The sequence below is a fragment of the Dromiciops gliroides genome, chromosome 1 (assembly GCF_019393635.1).
Source record: "Dromiciops gliroides isolate mDroGli1 chromosome 1, mDroGli1.pri, whole genome shotgun sequence".
NCBI lineage: Eukaryota > Metazoa > Chordata > Mammalia > Microbiotheria > Microbiotheriidae > Dromiciops > Dromiciops gliroides.
The window spans coordinates 626,375,162-626,402,570 of NC_057861.1; the positions used below are offsets into that span (position 1 = coordinate 626,375,162).

The following is a 27,409-nucleotide window of genomic DNA, read 5'->3' on the forward strand; positions in this document are numbered from 1 at the left end:
CTTAATGAAAATGCACAATATTATCTGCTGACAGATTTATCTGGAGGACCTCACCATCTATATAGGGAATTCTCATTTGGACTCCAGACTAGAATCCCTAAATGACAGAATCAAATATAGTTGGCAAGCCTATCACTGTATTTTATGCTTTGTTTTATATACATAACGGCTGGGCAAAGTTATCTGTTGTTACATCCTTCAGGGAATCTTTTTGGAGGAAAACCTTCAAGGTGGTGTTTTGTTCTACCAAATCAATTTTTTTTAGAAGTCAACAATAAATACTGTGAGATCTTATATTCTCTAAACTTTCATTCAAGTCTATCACTATATATGTGGCTTGTGTTGTGAAAATATTGTGAAAGCTTTTTGATTCCCTCCTCAACCCTTCATCAAGGATGCATGCCCTCAATGCATATGGAGATTATTCTCAAAAAACTATTGACCTGGGAAAGTAAAGTCAGCATCTGGATTAGTAATTATTATTATTATTTTTTTGTGGGGTAATGAGGGTTAAGTGACTTGCCCAGGGTCACACAGCTAGTAAGTGTCAAGTGTCTGAGGCTGGATTCGAACTCAGATCTTCCTGAATCCAAGGCGGTGCTTTATCCATTGTGCCACCTAGCTGCCCCTGGATTAGTAATTATTGATAATCTTTTGGTTGCCCCTTTTCATTCCCCAAATCCTTTCATGCTCCAAATCTTCCACCTTTTCATAATTTGAGAATCAATCCTAATGTCCTCAAAATTGCCTCACCTCCACTGTGGGCCTCCTCTGTACATCCTTGGTCCATTTTTGGTCCAGCTCTTACATTTTTTAAACTTTATTCTAACATACTGGTCTGACTATATCAGACTAATATCATAAATAAACTGATTCATCATTTACAGTTGATTTAGGAATGACTTCCACATCAGTACTGAGTTATTCCTATACATCAAAGTATAACTGGTTTCATATTTTTGTGATGTAATTTGGTGCTCACCATATCTAATATCTTCTTAGTCCATTCTTTAAGAAAGTACCCATGATATAGGTGTTTGTTTCTACTCTTTTATATTTTTTTTGGTGAGGCAACTGGGGTTAAATGACTTGCCCAGGGTCACACAGCTAGTAAGTGTCAAGTGTCTGATGTCGGATTTGAACTCAGGTCCTCCTGACTCCTGGGCCGGTGCTCTATCCACTTGTGCCACTTAGATGTCCCTTATTTCTACTCTTGATCTATATTTTCCAACACGTTTTTGGCCATTCTCACCTATGCTCACCTTTGCACTGAAATCACCAAGAATCAATTGGATCGGGTTCTACTTTTGCCACTGGCTGTGTGACATGTAGTAATCAACTTAATACAGAGTTAACTTGGAAGGTTTTATCAAATTCTTTGTAGAATTTCTCTAACTTGACACATGACAGACGCTGGCCCACAGGTTGCAGTGATTTTTATGGTACTCTTTTTGCAAATACTTATCATGAGGACCATAATATGAAATGATCCAATATTCTTGAAATATTTCTCTTTATTTGAATCTTGAAAGAAAACTTGTGAGCCATGTATCTCTTTAGCTACCACTTCCTTTTGTTTTCTTATTTCATTTATACTGGGAACCATATTCAGATTGCTAAGATTCCGTTCTTATAGTAGGAGGTTCACTTGTTGGTCACTGATCATGAATGTCATATTCAAACATATGTGTGATTCTTAGCACCCCCTGCTCTCCTTTCTCACACTGAGCTACTGTCTTTGTAGAAGTAGAAGAGAGTAGTGAGAGAGCTGTCCTCGGATAAGTGGCTGTTTTGCTTTTTCCTTTGTTTTCTGTGTTGCAATAGACAGAGACCATCACCAAGTGGCCAGTCTACTGGTGATGAACCTGGTCCTCAGAAGTGGGAACTGTCTGCTGTTGGAAATGTATTTGAAGCCTCTCCAGCACTCTGCTGCTATAGCCTTTGAAAATTCAGGGTCACCCCCACACCACAATGAGGCATTGCTACTACCTATGTTATAATAACAGAAGCTCACATTTCTATAGTGTATCATTAGAATTACAGAATGCTTTCCTCACCACCACCTTGGGATATAGCTATTATTACTTAACATTTATACAGCACTTCATAGGTTAAACAGTACTTTACTTATATCATTTGATCCTCACAATAATCCTGTGGGAAATGCAGCAAAAGCAGCAATATTCCCAACTTTACACATGAGGAAACCAAGATCCATTGATCCATTGGTAAAGTGACTTGCTTAAGGGCATGATGCTAATAGATATAAGAAAAGAGACCTGAACCCAGGTTTTCTGGACTCTTAATTCCACAATTCCTCTAAAACAATGAAAAATAAGGGACCATGAGGCACAAGGACCCTCTTTTTCCCCCCAAAAAAGAAAAGGAAAAATGTAATTAGGCTCTCCCATTAATAGTTTGTAGATTTTTTTGGCTATTAAAATATCCAGGCTGGTTATTTCCCTTAAATACTAAGGCAAAGCCCTGTTCCCACTTCACGTTGACAAAGTTTTAAAAGATAAAACCAGGCGTGAATTTTAAGTGATTCAGGCTAAAATGTCATCTCTTGCCTATCCCAAGGATATGTTTCAAAACAGGTTATCTTGTGCTACTTTTCTTTCTCCTTAAAAAGGAATCCACATTTGTAAAACAAACCCAACAAACCCAAAATTAATTCTGGGTAGTGCAGCTAAATATAAGTCTACTTTATCAGCCCTAAGCTTATTAGGTCAGAGAGGGAACATAAGGAAACCTTTCAGGTCATCAAGCAAAACCTGCCTCTTCATACACATGGGGAAACTGAGGCCCAAGGAGAGGAGACTGAAGTTCTCTGAAGATCAAAGATTCGGTGGCAGAGGCAGGAAGAGAATTCAGGTTTCTGGGACCCGAGTCTAAGCCTTTCCTTACTAGGCAGCTCTGCTATGCTGCATCTGAACACACATGGACACACATGGACTTGTCTGTGGTCCCAAGCTATCTAGTATCACTGATTAAATAGGAGGCAAGGCTACAAAGCCATATTCTGTGCATTTAAAAAGAAATGGGCTTAGTCAAATGTGGTACATTTACAGCTGATACTAATTTAGAGCAGCAAAACATGTAATTTAGAAGTTATTCAAAGTCTTTTGAGCCCCATCTCTATTTGTACGGATGGCGTCCAGCCAATGGTGCTGCTTTTCACTTTAAGCATTTGAATCACTGCTCATCTGTTTTTCACATTTGAGAGCTCCTGCTTTTATTAAATTGAAAACAAATGATACACACAAAAGGGGCAGGCTGAAATGACCCCAGATGGCTTTATCAGTGTATTTAGGATTCTGATACACTCAGGAAATGGCTGACTAAACAGAATGGGCCAGGGAGGGGAAAAGGATTGTGTTATTTATCACTGCATAGTCTGTTCCAGAAAATTAAGCATCTGGATAAAAAAGGGACATTTAAAAGTAGACTCACATTTCCTGTAACTTTTCTCTCATCAGTTAATGGACCTGGGGTCACAATTAAATTTACCTAATATAGAGAGACTGAGGAAAACAAATGATGCTGCATAGAAATTGTATAGAAATAAAAGACAGAAAAGGCACAGAAGCCAGAGTAATAGACTGGGGACTCTATTTTGCATCCCCAGAACAGGAGATGAATTAATCAAACAGCATTTACTGAGTGTCTGCTATATGCTGGGCCCTGTGCTAAGTGCAAGGGCTATAAGTACAAAGAATGAAACAAGCCCTGTTTGAAAGGGACTTAGATTTTATGTCAGCAAATACCTATTGGTCTGTCAGGAGGCACCATATAATGCAAGGAAAACTGGCCCAGGAATCACAAGAAGTGGGTTCTGGTCCTGGGTTTGGCACTAACTAGTTGGGTGACCTTGAGTAAGTCATTTTCTTTCCTTCTCTGTCAAATAAAGGGGCTGGACTTTATATTACCCTAAGGACCTTTCTAACGCTAGCATTCTAGGAAGCCACGCACAGGTCAAAGAATGGCCATTGCTAAAGCTGACTTCAGCTTTTGATTCCCTCAGCTTTAGACAATTAACTACCCTAGATGAATTCCAAAATAAAGTTCCTTGTTTCTAACATGTGCCATGACACCTCCGAGAGCCCAGCATCTTGATGGTAAGAGCACTCAGTGATGTTTCTGATGTTTGGTCTGGGCCCCTCCAGCAGATGTAATGAAGACACTTTAGCAAAGGGGCAACAAAAATATTTGTGCTTACTCAGCATCCAGAGGGGCTGGCTCCACATCTGACAAAGAGACTCCCTCTTGTTCCAGCAGCCTTAATATTTCCCCTAGAACAGAACCACACCATAGATTCTTTTTTTTTCTTGGCATTTCAATAAAGATTCTGAGTCATCTAGTTGAAATAAATTTCACAAAAGACATTAAAAAGCAAACAACTGTTAGGGTTTGAGAGAATGGGGGCGGGGGGGACACAGGCACATTGGACAAGCCTGACATAATTAAAAGGACCAAAAAGCCTAGGCTGAGTAATAATATGCCAGCTCAGGAAAGATGTCTATATGTTCTTATACTAGTTCCTACAAGAATCCAGAGCTGGGACCCTAAGGAGTCATTAAGTCCTTTCCCAGCTAAACTGGTCAGATGGGACACTATCCAACTTTGAAGTCTTCCAGAAGAAATCCAGTTTCCCCATGTAACTCAATGCTTTATTAACAAATGGAAGCCATTATTATCACCACCACTGGTACCCCCAACCCCCATCATTATCATAGAAAAAACTATAGGTTTAGGCCTATGCTTATAAATCCTTTTAGGTGCAGTACAGGTCAGTTTCTTCCTGTTTTGTTCTCAATGGCAACTGAGAACAGCTGATCAGGAACGACCACTCTAGGAGGACCAATCGGAATAGAAACTCCTCGCAGGCTGGGGCCGTTTTTATTTTTGTATTTGTCTCCCCAGCTCCGGGCCTGGCACATAGTGTGTACTTAATACATGCTTGTTGAGCAGATGGCTGGATAATGAAGACTGATTAAGTTTTCTGCCTTTATTTAACTCCCCATAAAAGTTCTATTTCCTGATCTTTTGGGAATTCTCTCCAACTTCTTCCCATTTTCCTGCAGTCCAGAAATGGACGTGCCACCTTACTAAGCGTCTACAAGGGTTGAGTTGGGAGGGGGATGTTCCAGTATGTTCTCAGTATGGTGCTGGCTGTTTGTCACATGGCACAGCACTGCTGACTACTGTTCGTATTGTAAAAGAATCCTTTTCTGTTATCAACTCTCCTGGAAATGGGGATGCTGTGAACACTACTCTGGTTCTGTGGTGAGGCAAGAACCAGGGCTTTCCCAGCTCCAAGAGGGAACAAAGGAGCCCAGTTACACTCAGAGCATTCAGTTGCTAAGTTTTTGAGAAACCTGGAAGTCTTGAAAGTTCAGAGTTCAACTCTAAGGGAAAAGGGCCAATGGTGGTATTTCACATTCCATGTGAATATGACACCAATAAGGAATTAATGGGAAAACCAAGTTATAGCAAGAGTTCACTCAAAAGTAATATAATAGCATTGATTTCCTATATGTCATGGGAAAGAGGTGTTGAGAAAGACCAGGCACCTAAGAGATGCTGTTAGTTTAGTGACTGATATGAAACAACTGTAAAGTCCTATGAAAATATTAGGTCTCAGAGAAGTGCTGAGTATATTATAATAATGTTACCCATACCTGTAGTAATTACACAGTCTACGTCTCTAGTTTGGTACTCTTGGTTGAAAAAGTCTGGTCTTGATGCTTCTAACTTTTTGTCATAGCAGGGCATCACTGTTACATGGTAGATCTTGTCAGGGGTTAAATGCTACATTAAAAAATATGGAAAACATGGAATTGCTGCACTGATTACTATTCATAAAAATAATCTCACTACTAAACAACAACAATTTACAGTCCTATGGTGCTTTATGGTCTATAGGGCGCCTTCCAGTGGCAAAGCTGGGACTAAAGGCCATGTTGTCTGAGTCCTAGCCTACCATTCTTATGAATATATGATATTACTTCTCAAATATTTTGAACGAGGGGGATTAGGCACATGTCATCAGGGACACAAAAACACAATATATCCACCAACTTCTTGGAGGGCCAGGAAATAACTGATCATCAAGGCCATTTGAAAGAGAGCTTTGCCAAATATTTTTTTGTCTCTGTCAGTGTTTTTTTTTTTAATGCATGCAGATGTCGAGTTAAATTTAGTAGAAGAAAATGAAACCATTCACAGATATTAAATCATTCACAGATAGTAACTCATGGAGTTTGTAGTGCTTTCACATGTTCCCTAACAAAATCAATTTTAAATAAGAGGGGAAAAAACCCCATAGGACATCTATATATCTAAGGAGGATTTACAGAGGTCAAGTAGAAAAAGAAAAATTGCACCGGAAAAATTAATAAGCTTGGAGAGAAAAATCCATTCACATTTTAAGGAAAAACAAAATAGTCTTTAGGTAAAATAAGTTGAATTACATGGAATGTTCATCTATCCCCAAAGGCTTTATAAAGTACACTGCAAAGTATTTATTTAGTGCATTCCAAGTAGAATAAATGCCCATCTTCTTTCTTTCCTTTTTTTTTTTTTTTTTGGTGGGGCAATGAGGGTTAAGTGACTTGCCCAGGGTCACACAGCAAGCGTCAAATGTCTGAGGCCAGATTTGAACTCAGGTCCCCCTGAATCCAGGGCCAGTGCTTTATCCACTGTGCCACCTAGCTGCCTCCACCCCTTTTCTATAGGATCATAGATTGCTTAGAGCTGGAAGGGACGTCAGTGATCAACCCTCCCATTTTATGGATGAGGGTCAATTGGTGAAGTGACTTGTACAGTCACAAGGCTAGTAAGTGGAATGGCAGAGTTGGGATTCAAGCTCAAATCTGCTGCCTCTTAATCCAGTGTTTTGGTTTTTTCCCCATTTGCCATACTGGCTTTCCCCCCCTAGCTTCATACCGCTTTCTTTAGGGAGCACGAGGGCATCATGGGTGCCTCTATGTCTGTAAGTGCAACCTATGTTTTGGAAACAAGGCTCTTTATTAGATTAACTTTGATTGCTCAATGGACACCAGTTCTCAGTAGTTACAGATTATTAAGTACAGGTTTGATAGAGAAAAGTAATAATGTGAAGAGACTTGGAAGAAATCTGTGAGCTGAAGAATAATGGGGTGACATGGACAAGAGTTAGACAGAATGAGAAGAAGTTAAACCGGATGATCAGTTTTGATCTGTACCACGGGAGAGAGGACCCCCATCGACAGTATCACAGACCCACTGAAGTATCCTTCAGAAGAACTGGGGCTTTGTCAATGCGCATTCCTTCCACCGGTGGGGACTGTATCCCCATTATACCCTAGTAGATGGTCTTCATGAGATGCTGCAACCAAAAATTATCTGCATGGTGGTCAACCCTCTGGCACAAAGTCTCTCTAAGCTTGGTTTAGTCTGCCGACCAGACTACACTCTAGCCTGTCTTATTATTCCTAAAGAGTGACCAAGTAGTGAGTGGATCTGAGCTAGAGCTCTGTCAGCATTGCCAGCTTCATATGGACAAGAGAAGCATTACCTGCTGCTGTGCAAAGTGATCCTTGATCAGGCTGCCCATGACCTGTTGGGGAGATTTAGCTGTGCTAATGTAAGGAATAATAAAACTTCCGTGGGTTTTCTCAGCATAACAGATCCAACCTGAAAACCACCATGAAATAGTTAGTGCACAGATCTGATAACTTCAAAAAGCTTAGCCACCCACTCCCTAAACAAGGTGAAGATTCCAGGTAGTTTTGCTGCCAACTTTCTCTGAAGCAGGTTTGCAAATGACTTGACATTTGGGGGAGGATTAGCTGCTAAAGAAAGTCTTGATGGGAAAAAAAACATGTATATGATGACATTAGAGAACTTTCCTATTTTTAATCACTATTATCTTTATTAATAGTAGTTCAGATGATCAAAGCAACTCTGGTTTCATGAGAACTGAAAGACCAGAAAATCAATTGCAAGAAGCAAGAAAACTTCCTGGCTTCTAGAATCAATTCCTGTGGGTTTTGAAAGAGTACATTTTATGTTGATGCTACGAACCAGCTCTTTTATGTCACTGTATTTCCTACCCCTTCTCCTCCCAAGAATGACTGTCCCTCTGCTAATTCTGAGTGATTCATGACCTGTCAGGCTTTATTTTAATATTTGGAGGTCCATAAAAACCCGTGTGCTATAGGCATACCTGGGCAGGCAGAGGCCAACATGGGCAAGGCTTGTTTGGATTCTGTGCATCTTTGAAATCGCTGTACAAACTCTCGCTGGCTTTCCAAGAGGCTAAAATTTCTTGAGAAAGTTGTGTCAAACACATAGTGCACTCCTGGAAAATAAGCATCTCATTTAGAAACAAGGAAGAAAGCTTTAAAAACCCCTCAATCACGATTCTGCTTAATTACTTTGTACTTGGACAGTACATTGCTTGACTGAATATCAAAATGAGCCATTTGCCTCAGTTTTAGTAAATTCGACAAGCAAGAATTGAGGCTGAATCTGGACCCTGAACTGACTTTGTCTAAGTAGGAAATGATACTGCTGATTATGCTACAAAAATAAGAGTGATCTCAAATCCTGGTAATGCTATTGCTCAGCTGTTTCTATATTGGCCAGAGAAAGAATATTATCTGCAAAAATGCCCCAAAGACTACCCATTGTGTCTGTGTATGAAGCATTTTTATAAGAAGCACTGTTCCCTTCGACAAAGGTTTTTAGGTGTTAGGTGGAGGCTGGATCACCATTCATTAGGAGAAGAAAGGAATTCCTAGTATAGGGAGGACTTGGATTAGATGACCCCTGAGGTAGGTCATCTTCTAAACCTAATTCCATGATTCTAGGATCTGTAGCCCAACATGGTCTATGCAGTCTGCTGACAGAGGATTGTCACTGTATAGGAAAGGCAGTGCTTTTTACTCCCCAGCATAGCACAGGGGAGAGAGCAGAGACTTAAAAGACCTGGGTTCAATCCCTGCCAGAGACTTACCAGAGTGACTAATTGTGGGCAAGTTACTTAAACTCATTCTCACTTTCCTCATCTGTAAAATGGTGAGAGTAATGACTGTACCATCTACCTCATGGGGCTACATTGTAAGGAAGGCACTTTCAACACTATAAAAATGTGACTGTTAGTAAAGTTTATGGAATAGCCAAATGGTGCTGAACCTAATCTCCTTTCTCTAGCCCAGGTGTCAAAAAACAATGTCCTCAGGGTGATTGCTGACATCCTCCTCATGCCTCCTGGGTACGATGATGACCAGGGTGCTCCAGGCCAGGGCCTGCACCAGCAAGCTGGAAAGGTGCTGAGAGTGGACCCAGTGACCAATTGTGCCTGTGGCCTGAGGTCTGGCCTCACCTTCCACCAGAGGCTGATAAAGATGAAGATGATGACTATTTGTACAGTAACTCCTGAAGGTGGTTTAATAAGGTCTAGAGTGGTGTGGTCTACCTTACTGGAATGAGTCTGCACATCACTGAAGCCAGCTCTCTTAAATACTGAAGAAGTGCCTGAATGATGTAATTAAAAGAGCATTACAGTCAGAGGGTATGGGCCCCAGTCCTGGACTTGACACTGAGGCTGAAGCTGGGTTATAGGGGGCAAATCTCTTCATCTCTAAACTTTGGTTTCCTCATTTGAAAAATGGGAGTAATACTGTGATGGTACCTACACTTCTGAGATGAGAGTAAAGTGCTTTACAAATCAGAAAGTGCTAGGCAAATGTGAAATATTATCAACAGGAAAAATAAATTAATTCTAAACTTTGGAGGGACTAAAGTCAGAATTTTAAAGTGTTTTGCCTTAAAATGTGCCATCCTTGATCTTCAAAACTGAAACAACAACCTGAAGTCAAATATAGTATAAATGGCTAAAGGTCCCCCCCCCCCAAAAAGACTTAAGATTTCAGTCAAGCAAAATGTCAGTGACTAAGAGACATGAAAGCACTTTACTTCCCACCTTGATAGGTTGAGGACACCCCCTCATTATCCAAGGGCAACTGGAACAAGGGGCCCCTTTCCCACCTCTATTTTTAAAGAAAGCAGTTAATTTCTTGGCGGTATCTAGAGGAGTCAGTTGAAATCTTGCTGCTAACGATGCTCTCGACTGTGGTGAAACTGAAATGACAACTAGCTTTTGCTGGCTTGGCTCTGCGGTCTGGAAAACAAAAAGTGGGAAATTAACCATTGTTTCAGAAGAGAAGAGAGAGACTGTGCTGAAGGAGCACACACATGTCCTTGGCTCTGGGTCAGATTTTCATCAGTTCAAACAAATAAATGGGACATCAAATTCATTCACTTTAGCTGATTATATCAAAAGAAGTTACAAATAATATGCTACAGTGGCTTTTGTGAATTTAGATGTGAGCACTATTTTAGGGCTGCAGAATAAATTACTTCACATTAGAAAATTCATGAAGATTCCACTTAGGAAATGTTAAAAAGGAAGGCAGCTCCTGAAGACTGTTTTGATCTTCGGTTTCTTATGGAAAATGTGTGGAATGTTTAAAACACACTGTCAGCAGGTAAACTACACTTCTGAATCTGACACCATGGCATCTGATGAATATATATACATACATACATATATATATATTTTTCAGAAATTTGCTACCACATACTTTGTTCCAATTTAAAACCTTGTATAGCTCTTCATGGCTCTGCTGGGTGATTAAGACACTTTCGGCTGAAGTAATGCAGCCACTGCAGGCTAAGCAGTCATTCAGAGAGATTTTAGCTTTTTCAAGTTTCTGAGAGCCTCCTTCCTAGGGAAAATCAAATGAAAACACTTCATAAACAACTGACAAGTGACATAATTATTTCAGTGTAAAGTTGACATAAAAATAATCACCTGTAAAAAGTTAAGAAAGTCTTTATGTTGTAATCTTATGTGTTAGAAATAGATAATTCAAATATGCCCAAAGGGCTAGAGAATTGTGCATACCCTTTGATCCAGCAATATCACTGCTAGGTTTATATCCCAAAGACATCTCCCCCCAAAGAGAAAAAGATATACTTGTACAAAAATATTTATAGCAGCTCTTTTTGTTGTAACTAAGAATGGGAAATCAAGGGAATGCCCATCAATTAGGGAAAGTCTGAACAAGCTGTGGTATATGATTGTAATGGAATATTATTGTGCTATAAGAAATGACAAGCAGGATGATTTTAGAAAGGCCTGGAAAGACTTATATGAACTGACAAATAGTGAAGTGAGCAGAACCAGGAGAACATGGTGCACAGAGACAGCAATATTGTTCAATGAAGAACTGTGAATGACTTAGCTATTCTCAGCAATACAATGATCCAAGAAAATCCCAAAGGACTAATGATGAAGCATACTATCCACCTCCAAAGAAAGAACTGATATTGATGGAACACAGCTTGAAGCATGCTATTTTTCACTTTCTTTCATTTTTTTATTCAAGTTTTCTTACACAAAATGACTAATATGGTAATGTTTTACATAATTGCACATGTATAATCTATATCTGATTGCTTATCACCTCATCTGGAACTCAAAATGTTAAATAAAAATGTTTATTATAAAAAAAATAGAAAATTCTTTATAAAAATAATGATGGCATTTATATAGTGCTTTATGATTTGCAAAGTGCTTTACATATTATCTCATCTGAGCCTAAGAACACCTGTGAAGTAGGTGCTATGAAATAGGATGAGAGAGGTTAAGTGACTTTTCCAGGGTCACACAGTTAATACTCCTCTAAGACAGGATTTGAACTCCAGTCTTCCCAATTCCAAGTGAGGCACTTCATTCTCTAAGTTGCCTATCCATCTCTAGTATCTGGATCTGAATGCCAGGGTCAGCATGTACCAGGTACTGTGCTAAGCACCGAGGACATAGGTATGAGCAAACAAGACGGTCCTGGCTGTCTAGAAGCTTGCATTCTAACAGGGGAACACGACAGTGTTTATAAAGCACATGGGTAGACCTGTAATGGTTTTTGGACTGATGCCATTTTGTAATTGAATGAGGGAGGGGCAAAAGTCTTAGATGTTTGAGTCTGAGGACCTGGGCTTGAGTTTGAGGCCTGGTGGTGAGACTGTGTATACTTCAACCCAGCCCTCTGAGTTCCCTAATGTATGCACTACCTACCTCACCAAGCTGCTAGGAGGGAAGTACTTTGTAAACGATAACAAACTGCAGAAAGGTGTTATTACTAGCTCACTACAGCTTACCAAACCCCACTGTGATGTTAAATATCACTCTTATTTGCCTGATCAATTAATTGTTAAGCCCTTAACTGACTATGACACATGCCTGGCACCCTGCTAGGTGCTGGGAATGCAAAGACAAAGGAGCCAGTCCTAGCCCTCGAGCTCACATGATAACTAGGGAGACAAAGCCTACATATGTAGAGACATGCAAATACATACAAAGCAGATCTTTTTGGGGTAGACACCAAGGATACAGAGCAGAGCACAAGCAGTCTTTAAGCCAGCTTTTCCGCATACTGGTGTGACTTCCCTGAATGTCTGTCAGATTACCCTGCCATTTCTAACACTTCCTGTGGAACCAACTACCTACACACTATAAGCATGTTTTTCCCAGGAACCAATGAATGACTTTAGATGGGGTCTACTTATATTCAGAAGCTGAATGTTTATGGAAAACAGTACATTCAATATTCCTAAATTTCAAGTTCTAACACTTCATAAAAACTCATTTGGAAAAACCGGAAAAAGACAAAATTCAGATTTCCTGCAGCTGCTCTTGGATTAAATGAAACAGTGAACTCAAAGGATGAAGGGAAAAAAAAAAGCCGCTGTGAAATCAACAGAGGGGAAGAGCAGATATATCCTCCAGTTTAAGTTTATTTCACACTGGGCAGTGTGATGCTATAGCCAGAAAGCTGGCCTAGGAGTTAGGAAGGCTTGGGTTCAAATCTCACCTTTGATACTTATAGGCCTTATGGCCTTGGGCAAGGGTTCTTTAGGGCTCCAACTCAACTCTGACTGCTATGGATCAACCTCTTAGTGGCCTAGGTGACTCTCAAAGACTAGAAATGGCAAAGTAGATGATACCTGCACTGGCAGAGAGAGTTTCCTCCCCAAGAGTTCCTTGTACTATTTAATCATAGGTCTAAAGGAGGAAAAAATACTAGGCAGGGATCAATTTTCCAACAGGCTTGGTGAGAGTGAGAACAAGTCAGAAAGCTATGTTTATAGGGGGCAGCTAGGTGGTGCAGTGGATAAAGCACCAGCCCTGAATTCAGGAGGACCTGAGTTTAAATCTGACCTCAGACACTTGATACTTACTAGCTGTGTGACCCTGGGCAAGTCACTTAACCCTCATTTCCCTACAAAAAAACCCAAACCCAAACCCAAAACAAAAAAAGAAAGGTATGCTTATGCTTGGTTTCTGTGAAGACGAGAAGGGGGAAAGAATGGTCCAGGGAAAGTCAGAAATGAGAAAATGGCAAAGGAAAGGGTCAAGGGAACAACAATGACATTCCATGGCCCTTAAGGTTACCAAGTACTTTAACTGTTATCATTGCATCTGATCCCCAAACTCTGAGGCAGGCAAGACAGGGGGCATCATCTCCATTTTACAGAGGTGGAGACAGAGGCAGGCCCCTTTAGACTCCAACTTAGCTCTGACTCCCAGTCCAGTGCTCTTGCTACTTGAATTACTTTACCTTTTGTAATCCACAACTGGGAAGAGGGATAGGGAAAAGAGCTGAATCGAGAAAGAGGCTAAGAATGGCAGAGATAGAAAAGCAAGGACCAACTCATTTCCTGAGCTCTCTGTGGTATCTATAAAGCACTTTCCTTCCAATCATCCTGTGGGGCAGGGAGTGTATTATGATGCTTATTTTTACAGATGAGGAAACTGAGGCTCAGAGAGATAACAGTTGCCTTAAGCGAGTGGGCTGGGATTCCAACCCAAGTATTTTGATTCAGTCTGTCTAATGCACCATCTGGCCTTTCTGACTAATAGAGGAACCTCTGGTATACCTGTCTTTGTAAACAGTACAGCATCTTTGTGAAAGGCTTTATTGGCTCAGGGCTACAGATCTGACAGACAAGGATATCTAGGTCTGCTAGGGGTCAATATTGTGGCAGAGCTGAGAGTTTTCATAATAGCCGCCCTTCTAGCTATTTGGAAATGAGGAATCTAGACCTTTCTCTTTAAGCTTTACAGAAGAGAAACTTAAAAGTGCTTCTTTTTAAATAAACACATTATCCCAGTGTTAAATTCTGGACTTCCAAGCCCCACTTTTGGTAAAAGTTGCCTTACTTCTTGCTAGATGAAAAATAACAGGTCTTTAACCCCATTTTATTTATTTATTTTTTTGGTGAGGCAATTGGGGTTAAGTGACTTGCCCAGGGTCACACAGCCAGTAAGTGTTAAGTGTCTGAGGCCGGATTTGAACTCAGGTCCTCCTGACTCCAGGGCTGGTGCTCTATCCACTGTGCCACCTAGCTGCCCCCAAAACTATTTTCATAATAATACCAAGATGTTCTAATTTTGAATACAGTAAATATTAATAGATATAACCCACAGAAACAAAGCTCTTTGGGGTACGGGACCAAAATATTTGAGAACTGCTACCAAAAAAAATCACTTCTAATCTTCTCCAGTCATATTTCAACCCAGTGATTTCATGGTCCTCTGGAACCCCTGTTCTCCTGCCAATACATTCCCATGCATACTGGGATTTTAAAACCAACATTCCTTTTAAATTCTTTTCTTAACAGAAACAACATGTCTGTAGCAAATATACACAGAATATAGGCAAAGGAATTTTGGGAAGGAACTGGGGGGAGTTAAGACAGGATTCTTGTAGTAGATTGAGCTGAACTTTGAAGGAAGGCATGGAGGATAGCCTATGCAAAGGCAAAGAACTGCATAAAGCTGATCCTCTGAACCAATTCAATTGATTCAAAGTTTTTTATTAAGCACCTACCATGTATCAAGCACTGAGGTCACAAGGACAAGAGTGAATCAATCTCTGACCTCAAGGAGTTTACATCCTACTGTAACTCATAGGAGTTGAAGATCAACAAGGATAAAGGTGTGTATATATAGAGAGAAGTGGGGCTATAACAGAGCCTTGGGAAACACCCACACTAAACTGGCAGAAGGATGATGATTCAGCAGATGGGACAGAACAGGAATGATCAGACAGGCAGAAGCAAGAGAGAGCAGTATCATCAAAGTCTAGGAGAAGCAAGAGAGAGCAGTGTCAAGGAAGTCAAGAACAATCCTTCTTATACAGAGATCTGCCCAGAACATTCCTCTGCACAAAAATTTTCAGTGGACCTTTACGGCTTTCCCAATTAAAGTTCAAACTCTTCTGTCTGGCATCCAAGGCCCTCTTCAACTCTCCCCCACCCAACATTTCCAGCCTTATCTTACTGTACTCTCCCATGTACTCTAAGCTCCAGCCAAGGTAGAAAACAAACAATGAACTCTCCTCCCTCTGCCATCGGTCTCTCTGCCCATAATGCCTTCCTCTTCCCCCTTTGCCTGTAGAATATTTAACCATCCTTTGTCTCCTTCACTTGCCCCTTGTCTTCCTGACTCCTTCAGGTAAGTATTTCCTAAGGTTCTGTGTGCTAGGGACTTCTCTTTTCTACACTTGGCAATCAATCTCCTTTACTCCTATGGTTTCAAAAATCTCATTTGTGCAGGTGACTCCCAAATCTTTATCCTCAGCCAGTCCTATCTTAAAAGTTCCAGACCAACATTTCCAATTACCCGGGTTACTACCTTTACCCAGATGGACATCCCACCTCAAGATAGTCACAACTCAGCTTATTATTTTGTCCCAACCTTACTCATTTTCTTGACTTCGTTATAGTAGTCAGTGATACTACTAGTCTCCTGTGTTTGAAAACTTGGTACTTTTGACTTTTCCCTTCTCTCTCATAGCCTTATCACCCCAGAAATGACTCTCACACTTGCTACCTGCTCTCTATTTAAATGCCACTACTTTAATACAGGTTCTTCATTACTATATTCCTTCCAAATCCACCCATCACACTGCTGCTAGCTTTATCTTCTTTATGCAGAAGGAAGCTATCAAAACTCTTCATTGGCATCTTGACCCCTACCAAATAAAATTTAATTTCTTTAGGATGGTATGGAAAGCCCTCCATAATGTGGTACAGCCCTACTTTTTTTTTCCCCATTTATATATATATATAATTTTTTTTTGGGGGGGTGAGGCATTTGGGGTTAAGTGACTTGTCCAGGGTCACACAGCTAGTTAAGTGTTAAGTGTCTGAGGTCAGATCTGAACTCAGGTACTCCTGACTCCAGGGCTGGTGCTCTATCCACTGCGCCACCTAGCTGTCCCAGCTCATATTTATTTTTTTATCAAAAAAATTTTTTAAATGATCTTTAAAATATTGCTTTTAGTGTATAAAAGTTTCTCTTGGTTCAGTTCACTTCACTTTGAATCAGTTCAGTCTTTTCAGGTTTTTCTGAAATTGTCCCTTTCAGCACAATAGTATCCCATCGCTTTCACATACCACTTTATTCAGCCATTCCCTAATTGATAGGCATTCCCTCAATTTCCAATTCTTTGCCACCACAAAAAGAGCTGCTATAAATGTTTTTGTACATGTGGGTCCTTTCATTTTTCTTTGATCTCTCTGGGGTATAAGCCTAGGAGTGGTATTGTTGAGTCAAGGGGTAGGCACAGTTTAATAGCTTTGTGAGCATATTCCTAACTTGATTTCCAGAATGATGATCCTTCTTTTCTAGCCTTGTCTTATGCTATTCCCCTTCACCTACTTGACCCTCCAGCTCAGCTAGACTACTTGCCATCTCCCACATTTGCCCTAACTTTGTGAATTTGCTCATTTTCCCTTATACCTAGAAGACCCTGCTCTACTCCACTGCCTCAGGTCCCTTGCTCTCATCCCCACCCACAAGTTGGCTGAATTCTCCATCATCCTTTATGGGCCAGGTCTAGCACCCCCAATTCTGTGATACTGAATGTGGGTCAGTGAAAAGGCCATTTGGCTCAGGAGTCAGGAGACTTGCATTATAGTGTCAGTTCTGCCACTGACCAGGCCGTCCTTCATAGTTTTAGAGGGGACCTCGACATACACATCAAATTCCCCAAGTCTGAGAACAGAGGCTGTGACTAAAAGGATGACTGTGAGACAGGTGCCGAACCCCTTATGAAAAGAGAGAGAGTAAGTAGATGACTTCAAGAAATCACTGGACTAGGTGACAGACATGGGTGGTCAGGGGTGTGCCAGGGCTAGCTTTGAACTGGCTTTGTGAGAGCTGATGATTCAAATCTCAGCATGAGCTTTTATACTTCAGTTGCTACAAATCAGAGCTTGACCTATCACTTTGTATATTGTCTAGACGTGACAAAGTGATAGAGAAAAAGATGATAATGCAGATTAAAATGAAAAATGCGTCATGTGTATATTTTCCTCCAGAGAGCCCTTTATTAAACATTTACCAGCACACACCTGGATGGAGTGAACCTCAAAGGAAGAGAAGTTGTTAGGTGATGATGGCACAAGGAAAGTCCAGAAATGGAAAAAACATGCTTCCTCTTCCTGCTCAGCATGTGTGAGTACTGGAAAGGGTGGCCAGGGATTGGTCAGTCAATACAATCTAGGGGCTTTTGTAAAGAGACAAGTTTCTGTTTGTGTCAGAAGGTGGAAAGAATGTGAAGTGGAAAGATCTAGGACAAAGGGAAGTCTGCTGGCAACAGAGTAAGGAATGCAGAAGTCACAATGGAATGGGAGGGTAAAGGGTGATGGAGGTGGTGGCAAGACAGAGCTGAGACAGATAAGGATGAGTGTGGAGGGAGATAGGTAGGAAAGAAGCTATATCCCAGCAGATGGGAATTCTAAATTCAGGGCCAGGAAGAGGAGCAGGTGGGCATGTGCCCACCAGAGCCGAGGGTGTGACCAATCTGATAAGGGCTCCCTGGTATAATGCTTTGCACACAGCCCTCCATCAACATGGGCTCTTCAACTATGGAGAGGTCAGGTGATTCAGATGGTCATACAGCCACAGCCAGTTTCCTCACTGCCAAGCCACTGCCTTTCCCCACTAAATTACACTCAAGTTTCATCCTCAGACAGGCTTTCAGTTCCTGCCAAGCAGGAGATTACTGTAGATCTACTTGAGTTATATAAATTCAATTCAAATTATAACCAGGTAAGAGTTCAGTGAAGTAGCTCGATCTGAATACAAAGAGTTTGATTTTGATTATATCATCAGCTAATTATGCAACAGATGTTCACTCAGGATAAGTAGTTTTAACTTGAAAATCTCACTAAAAAAATGAGAACAGACTAAAGAGAAAGAGACCAGTCACTGGCCATATCTTTCTTAAATAGATATCATTTGCTGAACAAATCACATTCATTGTTCAATCTGAATGGACTCCTCCATCCTCTCTTGATTGTAAGAGATGTGCTTTGTAAGATCCAGGGATTGATATCAAATAGAAATTACTTGTGTGTAACTGCGCATTCAGAGCTGGAAAGCAAACTGGAAGAACAGAAAAGTGGGTCTCAAGATGTTAGCTGCAATTTTATGGTGAGGAATGGTGAGAAAATCCCCCCAAATTCTTACTTGATTAACTTGGAAATAAGTCCCATCATCTTCAATCTGAATCTTGGCTGTGCCTTTTCCAAGTTTCTTTTCAACTTTCATAGGCTTTATGCAATCCTAGGCCAGAAAAACACACAAAACCCAAATGGTACAAAAGTGAGAAAATCACAATATCAGAGATGTATGTATATAGAATTGGAAGGGACCCTAGGGTCCATCTGATCCAACCCTCTCAGTTTCCTGAAGAGTAAACTGAGGCCCAGCGAGAAGAAGGGACTCAGCCAAGGTCACCCAGCAAGTGAATGGCAGAACTGCCCAATCCTCTATTATTCACTGTGAATATACGTGACCATCACAGCAGCTTGCAATTACAGAGTGCTTTATGATTTAAAAGTTCTTTCCCCACAGGAGCCCCATGAGGAAGGCATACAAATATCATATTTCCATTTTACAAATAAAGTCATTGGCCCAAGATCAGTATATGTCAGGACCAGGACTCAAAGCCTGAATTCTTCTCACTATGCTGCAATAACTCTTGTCTGATGAGGCATCTGCAGACTTGAAGAGGTCTCACATAACTTTACAGAAAACCTTATAATTCACTTACAAACAGACATCACCAAATACTTGCATTCACTTTTTCACTTTGTATCTCACCTCTCCAGCCCTTCGCCTCCTCTTCCCAACCAGTCCTGAAATAGCAAGGATGAGCTAATTGCTCAGGCTGGTTTTCTGCCAGCAGAAATCCTCAGTACAAGAGCTGCTTACCTTGTTTTCACACTGAGAACAGTTTTCTAACATTGTTCGGGAACCCAAGGTTATTCAGCTGATCATAAAAGAAGCCCATGAAAGCTCCCTCTGAACTAGCCAATGTCTGCCTAGCAAGTCTCTATAACAGGCCCTCTAAAGGTCCTGACTTTCCTTTTTAGAAACAGCAAACAGGAGGTGTGGTCACTAAATTCAGGATGACAAAATGCTGCTTTGGCTACTGAGAAGGAGGTCTGGGAGAAATGTTTTGCATTTCAAGATCTGGGGTCATTCCTCTCCTTCTCCCCCCCATATACAGTGCAAGATTTTCCCATTTTCTGTTCCTTCTTCCTAGACTCCCCACAGCTACTGGAACAGTAAGAAATCCTCCTTAGCTTAGATTAACAGAATTCCTTCCAGGCATCCTGTTACTTCTCTCAGATAAAACCCCTCAGGGACAGAAACAAGCACAAAGAGCCTGGAACAAGGGCTTTAACCAACGAGGTTAAAGACAGAAAGAGAGGTCCCAGGTAGCCCCAAATGTATACTGCGCAGATCTTTTTGTGGGGATGAAAACTGGAAACAAAGTACATGTTCAATAATTGGGGACCGGCTAAACAAAGTGTGGTGTATATTATATAACAAAAATATTAATGATTCATAAAAAAGATGAATATGAGATTCACAGAAGCATGGGAAGCCACATGCACTGATGGGAGAGTAAAAAACACAGGACCAATAAGTGTGTATATGTATGTACACCCATGTATATGTACACACATGTACACACAAGTGTGTATATGCACATATTTATAGTGGCTAAAACAATGAAAGGCATAAAAAAATAAAAACTGAATGTTGTGTAATTATAATGACCAAGTTTGGACTTGGAAAAATACACCCTCCTCTCTCTACAGAGGTAAGGGACACATTATATACTGTCCTACACCATTAATGTTTTGATTGATTTTGCCTAATTGCTTTTATTTCCCTCTTTTGTAAAATACAAAGGATAGCTCAATGGGTAGGAGATAGAGGAGATAGGGAAGGTGCATTTGGAAACACCAGTGATGTAAAAATACAACATAGCAATCAAAACAAGATTTCTGGAAAAAAAAATGCCTGGAATTTGGCATCAGTCCTGTGCTGGAGTCCGGGTACTGTTACATACTAATTGTGTGACCTTGCCCACAGGCATAGTCCATATTAGTCGTAATAACAACTCGCACTTATAACTGTGCTTATACATTTTGCAAAGTGCTTTTCTCTCTTTGCCCCATCATCAGGGATTCCGGCTTTTCAACAGAGAGCAGGCCTTGCCCGGGTTCTATATAAAAGGCCTGGCAAAGCTTAATTACGACTACAGGTGCCTCCCAGTCCCGCCAACCAGAGGTGCTCCATGCACCACCGGGGACCACTGAACTCAACAACAACAGAAGGCAACTGCCCTCTGGGCCGAATCCCGGACACTCGCCCGGTTTCAAACAGCTGAGTCACTGTTAATTGTCCAGGCTCCAGGCCCGGAGGCCTCCGCAACTTCTGCCAGGCTCCTTCCGGAGAAGGCCGCATGACCCCCCGGGGGAAGCGGGTGGTGTGCGGGCTAAGGCACCTCTCCACCGCCAGCGATACCCGGGGTAGCGCTGCACTGTACAGTGCGGCTAAACCTTGCCTTCTTCCCACTCCTCAACCCCTACAGGGGGCAGGAAACGAGCCCTGGCTTAGGCAGTCGGGAGTACGGCTCGCTGAGACCTTGGGAAAGCTGTTTCCCATTGCTGAACCTTAGTTTTCCCATCAGTGAAATGGGGAGAACGCCGAAGAAAGACTTCGCAACGCATAGTTCATCTGGTATATTATGCAGATAAGCCCCTCCCCCGAGCCTACTGGGCGTGTTCGAAATTGCCCGGGCCCCCATGACGTCACCAACGGCCTTCAGTCCCATCTCGGGCGCCCCCGTCCCCTTCCGACCGACCCTCTCGCCCATCGGCCACCAGGCTTCCCGCCTGCGAGGCTCAATCCTCTAGATCTCTTGGCCCACCTGAGACGGCCCAATGAAGTCATCTAGGTCCGTTAGCTGCAATGCCCCGCTGAAGGGCGACGCCATGACGACCACACGGTTGGGTGGCGCTCCGGCTCAAACGGGACTGTCGTCAAAGGGTTTGCAGGGAGGTTCATTTCCGCCACACTGCCGTCAAGAGCAACTCACGCACGCCCGGCTCCCTCCACCCACCTAGCTCTCTCCCCCGCCTTTCGCGGGAGACCGTGCGCGTGCGCAGTGCCTGTGCCTCGGGAGCTTTTCTTGCCCCGCCCCTCCTTCGCCACGGTTTTCTAGGAGCGGCTGGCGCTGGCGATGGGGTAGCATGACAGTGACAGTGGTAGTGGGCGCCTGCTGCCCCCTGGCGGGGGAGAGAGAGAGAGAGAGAGAGAGAGAGAGAGAGAGAGAGAGAATATGAATCAGAGATCAAACCACCACTAGCCATTTATTAAGCGCTTATGGGGGCAGACGACGCTGGGTATACAAATAGAAAAGTGAAATGGCCCCCGCTCTAGAAAGGCTTACTTACAGTCCTGGGAGGGGAGACGAGGTGCTATATACAGAATGAATAGTGGCTCGGTGGGTACAGCACCGGGCTTGGAGTCAGCAGAACCTGAGTTCAATGTGGCCTCAGACACTTAGTAGCTGTGTGACCCCGGGCAAGTCACTCGATTCTGTTTGCCTCCGTTTCCTCATTTGTCAAATGACCTGGAGAAGGCGATAGCAAACCACACTATGATCTTTGCAAACCCGAGGAGTCAGGCACGACGCAACACCAACAATATTGGGGAGTGAGGGTGAGGAGAGAAGCCAACATCTGGGGAATAAAGAAAGTCTTGGGATTTTCAAGCTGGGGAGTCCTTGAACTTGTTCTGTAAATATTCTAATAGCTGTATTTCAATATAATTGATTTTCTTTGGAATCCCGAGTATGTTACCTTATTTAATTAAGAATATTATTCTGAGAAGGGGTCAGTAGACTTCACTGACTGTCGCAGGGGTCCAAGACACAAACAGGGTGAGGAAACCCTGGTGTTGAAGGTGGTGCTTGACAGAAGCTATATATTGAGTTCTTTTTTGTGTGTGTGTGAGGCAATTGGGGTTAAATGACTTGCCCAGGGTCACACAGGTAGTGTCAAGTGTCTGAGGTTAGATTTGAACTCAGGTCCTCCTAAATCCAGGGCCGGCACTCTATCCACTGTGCTACCTAACTGCCCCTAGATACTGAGTTCTTTTTTTTTTTTTTTAGTGAGGAAATTGGGGTTAAGTGACTTGCCCAGGGTCACACAGCTAGTAAGTGTTAAGTGTCTGAGGCCAGATTTGAACTCAGGTCCTCCTGACTCCAGGGCTGGTGCTCTATCCACTGTACCACCTAGCTGCCCCTTAGATACTGAGTTCTTAAAAGAGAGAGGGAAAAAGGCACATGGAGAGGGGAAGTGGTAGGCAGGTAGGTTTGGGCTTTACTGTGCCTAAAGGATCATAATGGGTAGAAAGAAAGGATGGGACCCTGTTGTATAAGGACTCTAATAGAGGAGTTTTTCTTTGATCCTAGGGGTAATGGAGTTACTGAAATATATTGAATAGGTGAGTTACATACATGGTCAGACTTGCTTTAGAAAAATCTCTGCCCATTATAGGCTATAGATGGGCTAGGATTTTTGCTAATGGGGAGGTAGAGGCAACTTGATCATGGGTCAGAGCACTGGAAGGCTCTGCTCAGGTCACAGCAACAGAATCACAAGCTCACCCCAAGACTTGGAGGTCAGCTGCAGGATCACCCCATGTCCTTTGGGGCAGCAGCCTTGGACCTGACACTGGAAGACTCTGTGACCCACATCCTTTTCAGCACATGTTCTCAACAGATCTCAGAACTGGGCTTCAGTGGGCGAGATGTCTTGTCTATGATGTCAGATGGCATCTTTTCAGGCAATCAAGGCTTAATGAGCTCTGGAGCAAAATTTAATAGGCTTTAAAATGAGGAGCTGTTCCTTATGCAATTCAAATTAGAGTGGGAATCATTAGCTCTTGCTAGTGTGTGTGTCCTACACCTGCAGAAGAATTGAAGGAAGGTCCTCAGATGACTGGTGACAAATTGGTTGTTCACAAGTTGCCTATTTCTAAGTCATTGTGTTGGCGTCAACTAAACTGTGACTTCCACAATATATACTGTGTATATTGTCTGGTTTAAAATTCCATATCCTTTTTCATAATGTATATGATTCATCAAATTATTTAGGACTCAAAATTGTGACTGTTATCCTAATGAATGAATCGGCATTGTTTGCTAAAAAGGTATCAAGAAAGTTGTAATTTACTTAAGACAAAAGCTTCACCAAAAGAAGATGCCTTAAAGTTATCCATCCCCCTTGCCTATGACCAAGTTAGAGGGAAAATAACTGTTAGGAGTTCAGTTCCTGCTGAAGGTAGGAACTATTTTATTATGCAAGCTGCTGGCTCATCATTGTTTTACCTTATTCCCTAAACTTCTAGGGATATGTCTTGCGGTTTCCAGAATTACAATAATGTGCACCTCAGCTTTAAAGTAGCTTTTTGTAGTTCAAGTAGAACTTTTTTTCTTCCTGTTGTTACACTTCAGTTCCTGGGACAACAGACTTCCCTTTCTTTTACTTGCCATCTCATCTTGCCAATCACTGCCCTGCAATCCCTAGGAACTAGAAAATAGAAACTTTACTGACTTTTAAAAATCAAAACCAGGACTTTTTCTGTATGAAAAGGAAAAGTCAATGAGTCATCTTTAGTGCTGGACTGCTCTGCCCCTCTTCCAGGTGCTGACTCCTCACCTGGAGTGCTGCTGTCTTCTACTACCTCTTTTTTGCTGCTGACATCACATCTGGATAAACTTAGGTGTTTCCAACAAGGGAAATACCAAAGGGGTCAGGGACCTGTCCACAGCTGACTTTTTGTTTTGTTTTTTTGGTTTTTGTTTTGCAGGGCAATGAGGGTTAAGTGACTTGCCCAGGGTCACACAGCTTGTAAGTGTCAAGTGTCTGAGGTCGAATTTGAACTCAGGTCCTTCTGAATTCAGGGCTGGTGTTTTATCCACTGCGCTACCTAGCTGCCCCACAGCTGACTTTTGATTCAACTTAAGCATTTATTAATGGTGTATTATGTTCTAGGCATCAGGGATATAAAAATAAGGGAATTGCTGCTCTCAAAGAGCTTACATTCATTGCAGGCATAGTTATGAAAATACAAGATACATACAAAATAAATACAAAGAAATTTTGGGGGGGCAGATCAAGAAAGTCCTAGGTGGTGCTTGAGATGAACCTTGAAGGGAGAAAGGGATTCCAAGGGGTAGAAGAGAGAAGAGGGAACTTTCAAAGGCATGGAGACAGGAGATGAAATCTTATTGGGGTTCAAAATAATAGCATTATGGATTTGGTGCCTAGCAAGGCAACTTGGGAAGTGAGCTGTTTTGGGGGCATAGATCCGTCTGGAGACCCAGTTCCTTGGACTCTTTTCTGCCCTTAGACTATGCTTCTCTGTTTTGCCCTTTGGATCCTGATGCTCTTGCATGCTGACCCATATTTCTAGATCTCAACTATGTCTCTTGTTTCTACCCACCCTTCTTCTCAGGCCCTGGCTATTTGTTATAAGTGACCTGATCCTGCCTCTACAACCATGCTTCCCCCCCCCTCCCCTTCTTCTTTTTTTTTTTTTTGGCAGGGCAATGGGGGTTAAGTGACTTGCCCAGGGTCACACAGCTAGTAAATGTCAAGTGTCTGAGGCCGGATTTGAACTCAGGTACTCCTGAATCCAGGGCCGGTGCTTTATCTACTGTGCCACCTAGCCGCGCCCCCGGCCCCCGGCCCCGGCCCCGGCCCCCGAACCCCCCCCCCCCCCCCCCCCCCCCCGTCATTGATTGAGCAACTAGTTAGGAAATGTAGCCTCCATAGCCACCAGGTGGCACTATCCTTAGACTACTAGCACAGCGGTAATGTCAGTAGGTGTGCATTGCATGGGTATGGACTTTGCCAACAGCTGCAGAATCCTTACTGATCACCAGAGGGCACTTGACTGCAAGGTCTTAGACTACTCTCACTGTCTGAGCTCTCCTAGGCTTCTAGAGCATGGTGGCTGGCAATGGGGTTCTGTGTAGGTCTGTCTAGGAGTATGAACTGGAATATGCTAAAAAAATAAGTAAAATCGGAAAATCTCTCGTCTCTTTTCTAAGCATTAGGGAAACCTCCTGTTTACTAAACCCATTCAGAGATATAGTCTTAGCTTTTAAAGGGCTAAGTAATTTATTGGGTCAAAGTAAGATAATTATAAATCAGCTATAGACTTCCCTCTGATCCTTTTGTTAATCCCCATTACTGCTTAAGGTTTGGGGAGGAGGATCAAGGAAGATACTGTGGGTTCAGTTGACTTGGCAAGAACATTACAAAAGCAGGAGGGAAGCACTAGGGTTTGGAACTGCTTTCCAACTCATTGCACTGGAGTTGGGGAGTTCCACTGCAGCGTCCAGTCCTACCAATCCTTTCCTGTCTGGTCCCACCTTGTCTCATCCTGCTGGTTCCACACTTGCCTCAGATTTTCACCTTTCAATCCCTGCCGTGACTATTTTTGTTTGTTTGTTTGTTTTTGCAGGCAGTGGGGGTTAAGTGACTTGCCCAGGGTCACACAGCTAGTAAGTGTCAAGTGTCTGAGGCCGGATTTGAACTCATGTACTCCTGAATCCAGGGTCGGTGCTCCTGACGTGATTATTACAGATCTCCAGGATTAATCCCAGCACTTCCTTTGTTCTGCCCAACTTAGTCTGCAGCATCAGTGCCAGGAAAAGGGTTAGAGTGCAGGAGTGCCCCACCCTGCAGTTTCAAGTTAGCCTCATTACACCAGGAACTCCCAGTCTCTCAGAAGCTTGTCTGTTTCCAGATGCAGGGAATGGTAGAATGGGAGGGGAGTCCTCTGTGCAAAGTCCATGAAAACAGTGTGTGGGGGGGCAGAGCAGGGTTAACCTTGTGAGCTCTCACACAAAAATCACACTGATTCTTGACCTCTCAGCAGCTTCAACCTGGTGTTGAACTTGGACCTAGGTGGTCCTTGCAAATACTACCATACTAGAGATAGGACACCCTCTATTGCCTTGAAATTTAAGGGAGCCATCTTCCAAGAAGTAGAAGGAAATACTGTATCTCATGCTAACCTTGTGAGATAGGCTGTCCCTGACTTACAAACACTTGATTTATGAATAACCCATGTGCTTCTGATCAACTATGGGCATAAGCTCTATCTCTGACTAGTTCCCCAATCACTTGGGGAAAGACTTGATTAAGAGAGATACTTTCTCTCATGCAAAGAAACAATCAGTAAGTTTTTCTTACCAAGTTCCTCAATCTTCTTCCCCTGACTCTTTTTAAAAAAAGAATTTGTGGGGCAATGAGGGTTAAGTGACTTGCCCAAGGTCTTCCCCTTATTCTTGCTGTTAGGAGGTGAGTAGGGAAGGGCTGCATTTCTGGCATCTCAAGTTGGAATTCAGGATGCATTTCCACATAAATTATCTGTATAGCTGATTAATTTTCTCTTGATCTTGGGTGTACTTACTGTAAACCTTACCTAATCCTATAAACATGAGTGCCTTGTATGGTTACTCTCTGTACCTCTAGACTAGCTATGAAATTGTAACTGGGCAGACTGGCACAGTGGGCACAGGTCTGACCCAGTCTGGCATTCCTAAATACCTTTATGAGGAGGGGCCCTTTTAATCCCAGTATTCTTGGATTTATTGGCTAATTAGTTAGATATTATTGTGCATCACACATGGTAGCATACACTCAAGAGTTTGAATGAATGTGTCTATGAAACCAGGTGGTGTGTTGTTTTTTTTCAGAGTTTGAGGAAAGGAACTATTTGGCACACTCACTGTAAGATTTAAATAATTTTTTTTTTTTAGTGAGGCAATGGGGGTTAAGTGACTTGCCCAGGGTCACATAGCTAGTAAGTGTTAAGTGTCTGAGGCCAGATTTGAACTCAGGTACTCCTGACTCCAGGGCCAGTGCTCTATCCACTGTACCACCTAGCTGCCCCTCTATATAA

The 27,409-nt window shown here is 42.3% G+C and overlaps 1 protein-coding gene across 1 annotated transcript in view; it reads right to left on the reverse strand.

The window, feature by feature from the left end:
* Nucleotides 1-21,554, reverse strand: part of CIAO3 (cytosolic iron-sulfur assembly component 3) — a 30,572-nt gene extending 9,018 nt beyond the window's left edge. Inside the window, exons 1-8 of the mRNA XM_044003150.1 lie at nucleotides 21,354-21,554; nucleotides 18,593-18,688; nucleotides 10,632-10,775; nucleotides 10,036-10,168; nucleotides 8,210-8,344; nucleotides 7,559-7,677; nucleotides 5,682-5,811; nucleotides 4,220-4,292 (exon numbers count right to left, since the gene is read on the reverse strand). Coding sequence (XP_043859085.1) covers nucleotides 4,220-4,292; nucleotides 5,682-5,811; nucleotides 7,559-7,677; nucleotides 8,210-8,344; nucleotides 10,036-10,168; nucleotides 10,632-10,775; nucleotides 18,593-18,688; nucleotides 21,354-21,419 — 896 coding nt within the window. The 5' untranslated portion in view covers nucleotides 21,420-21,554. The remainder of the gene's footprint in view (nucleotides 1-4,219; nucleotides 4,293-5,681; nucleotides 5,812-7,558; nucleotides 7,678-8,209; nucleotides 8,345-10,035; nucleotides 10,169-10,631; nucleotides 10,776-18,592; nucleotides 18,689-21,353) is intronic.
* Nucleotides 21,555-27,409: the final 5,855 nt, after the last annotated feature.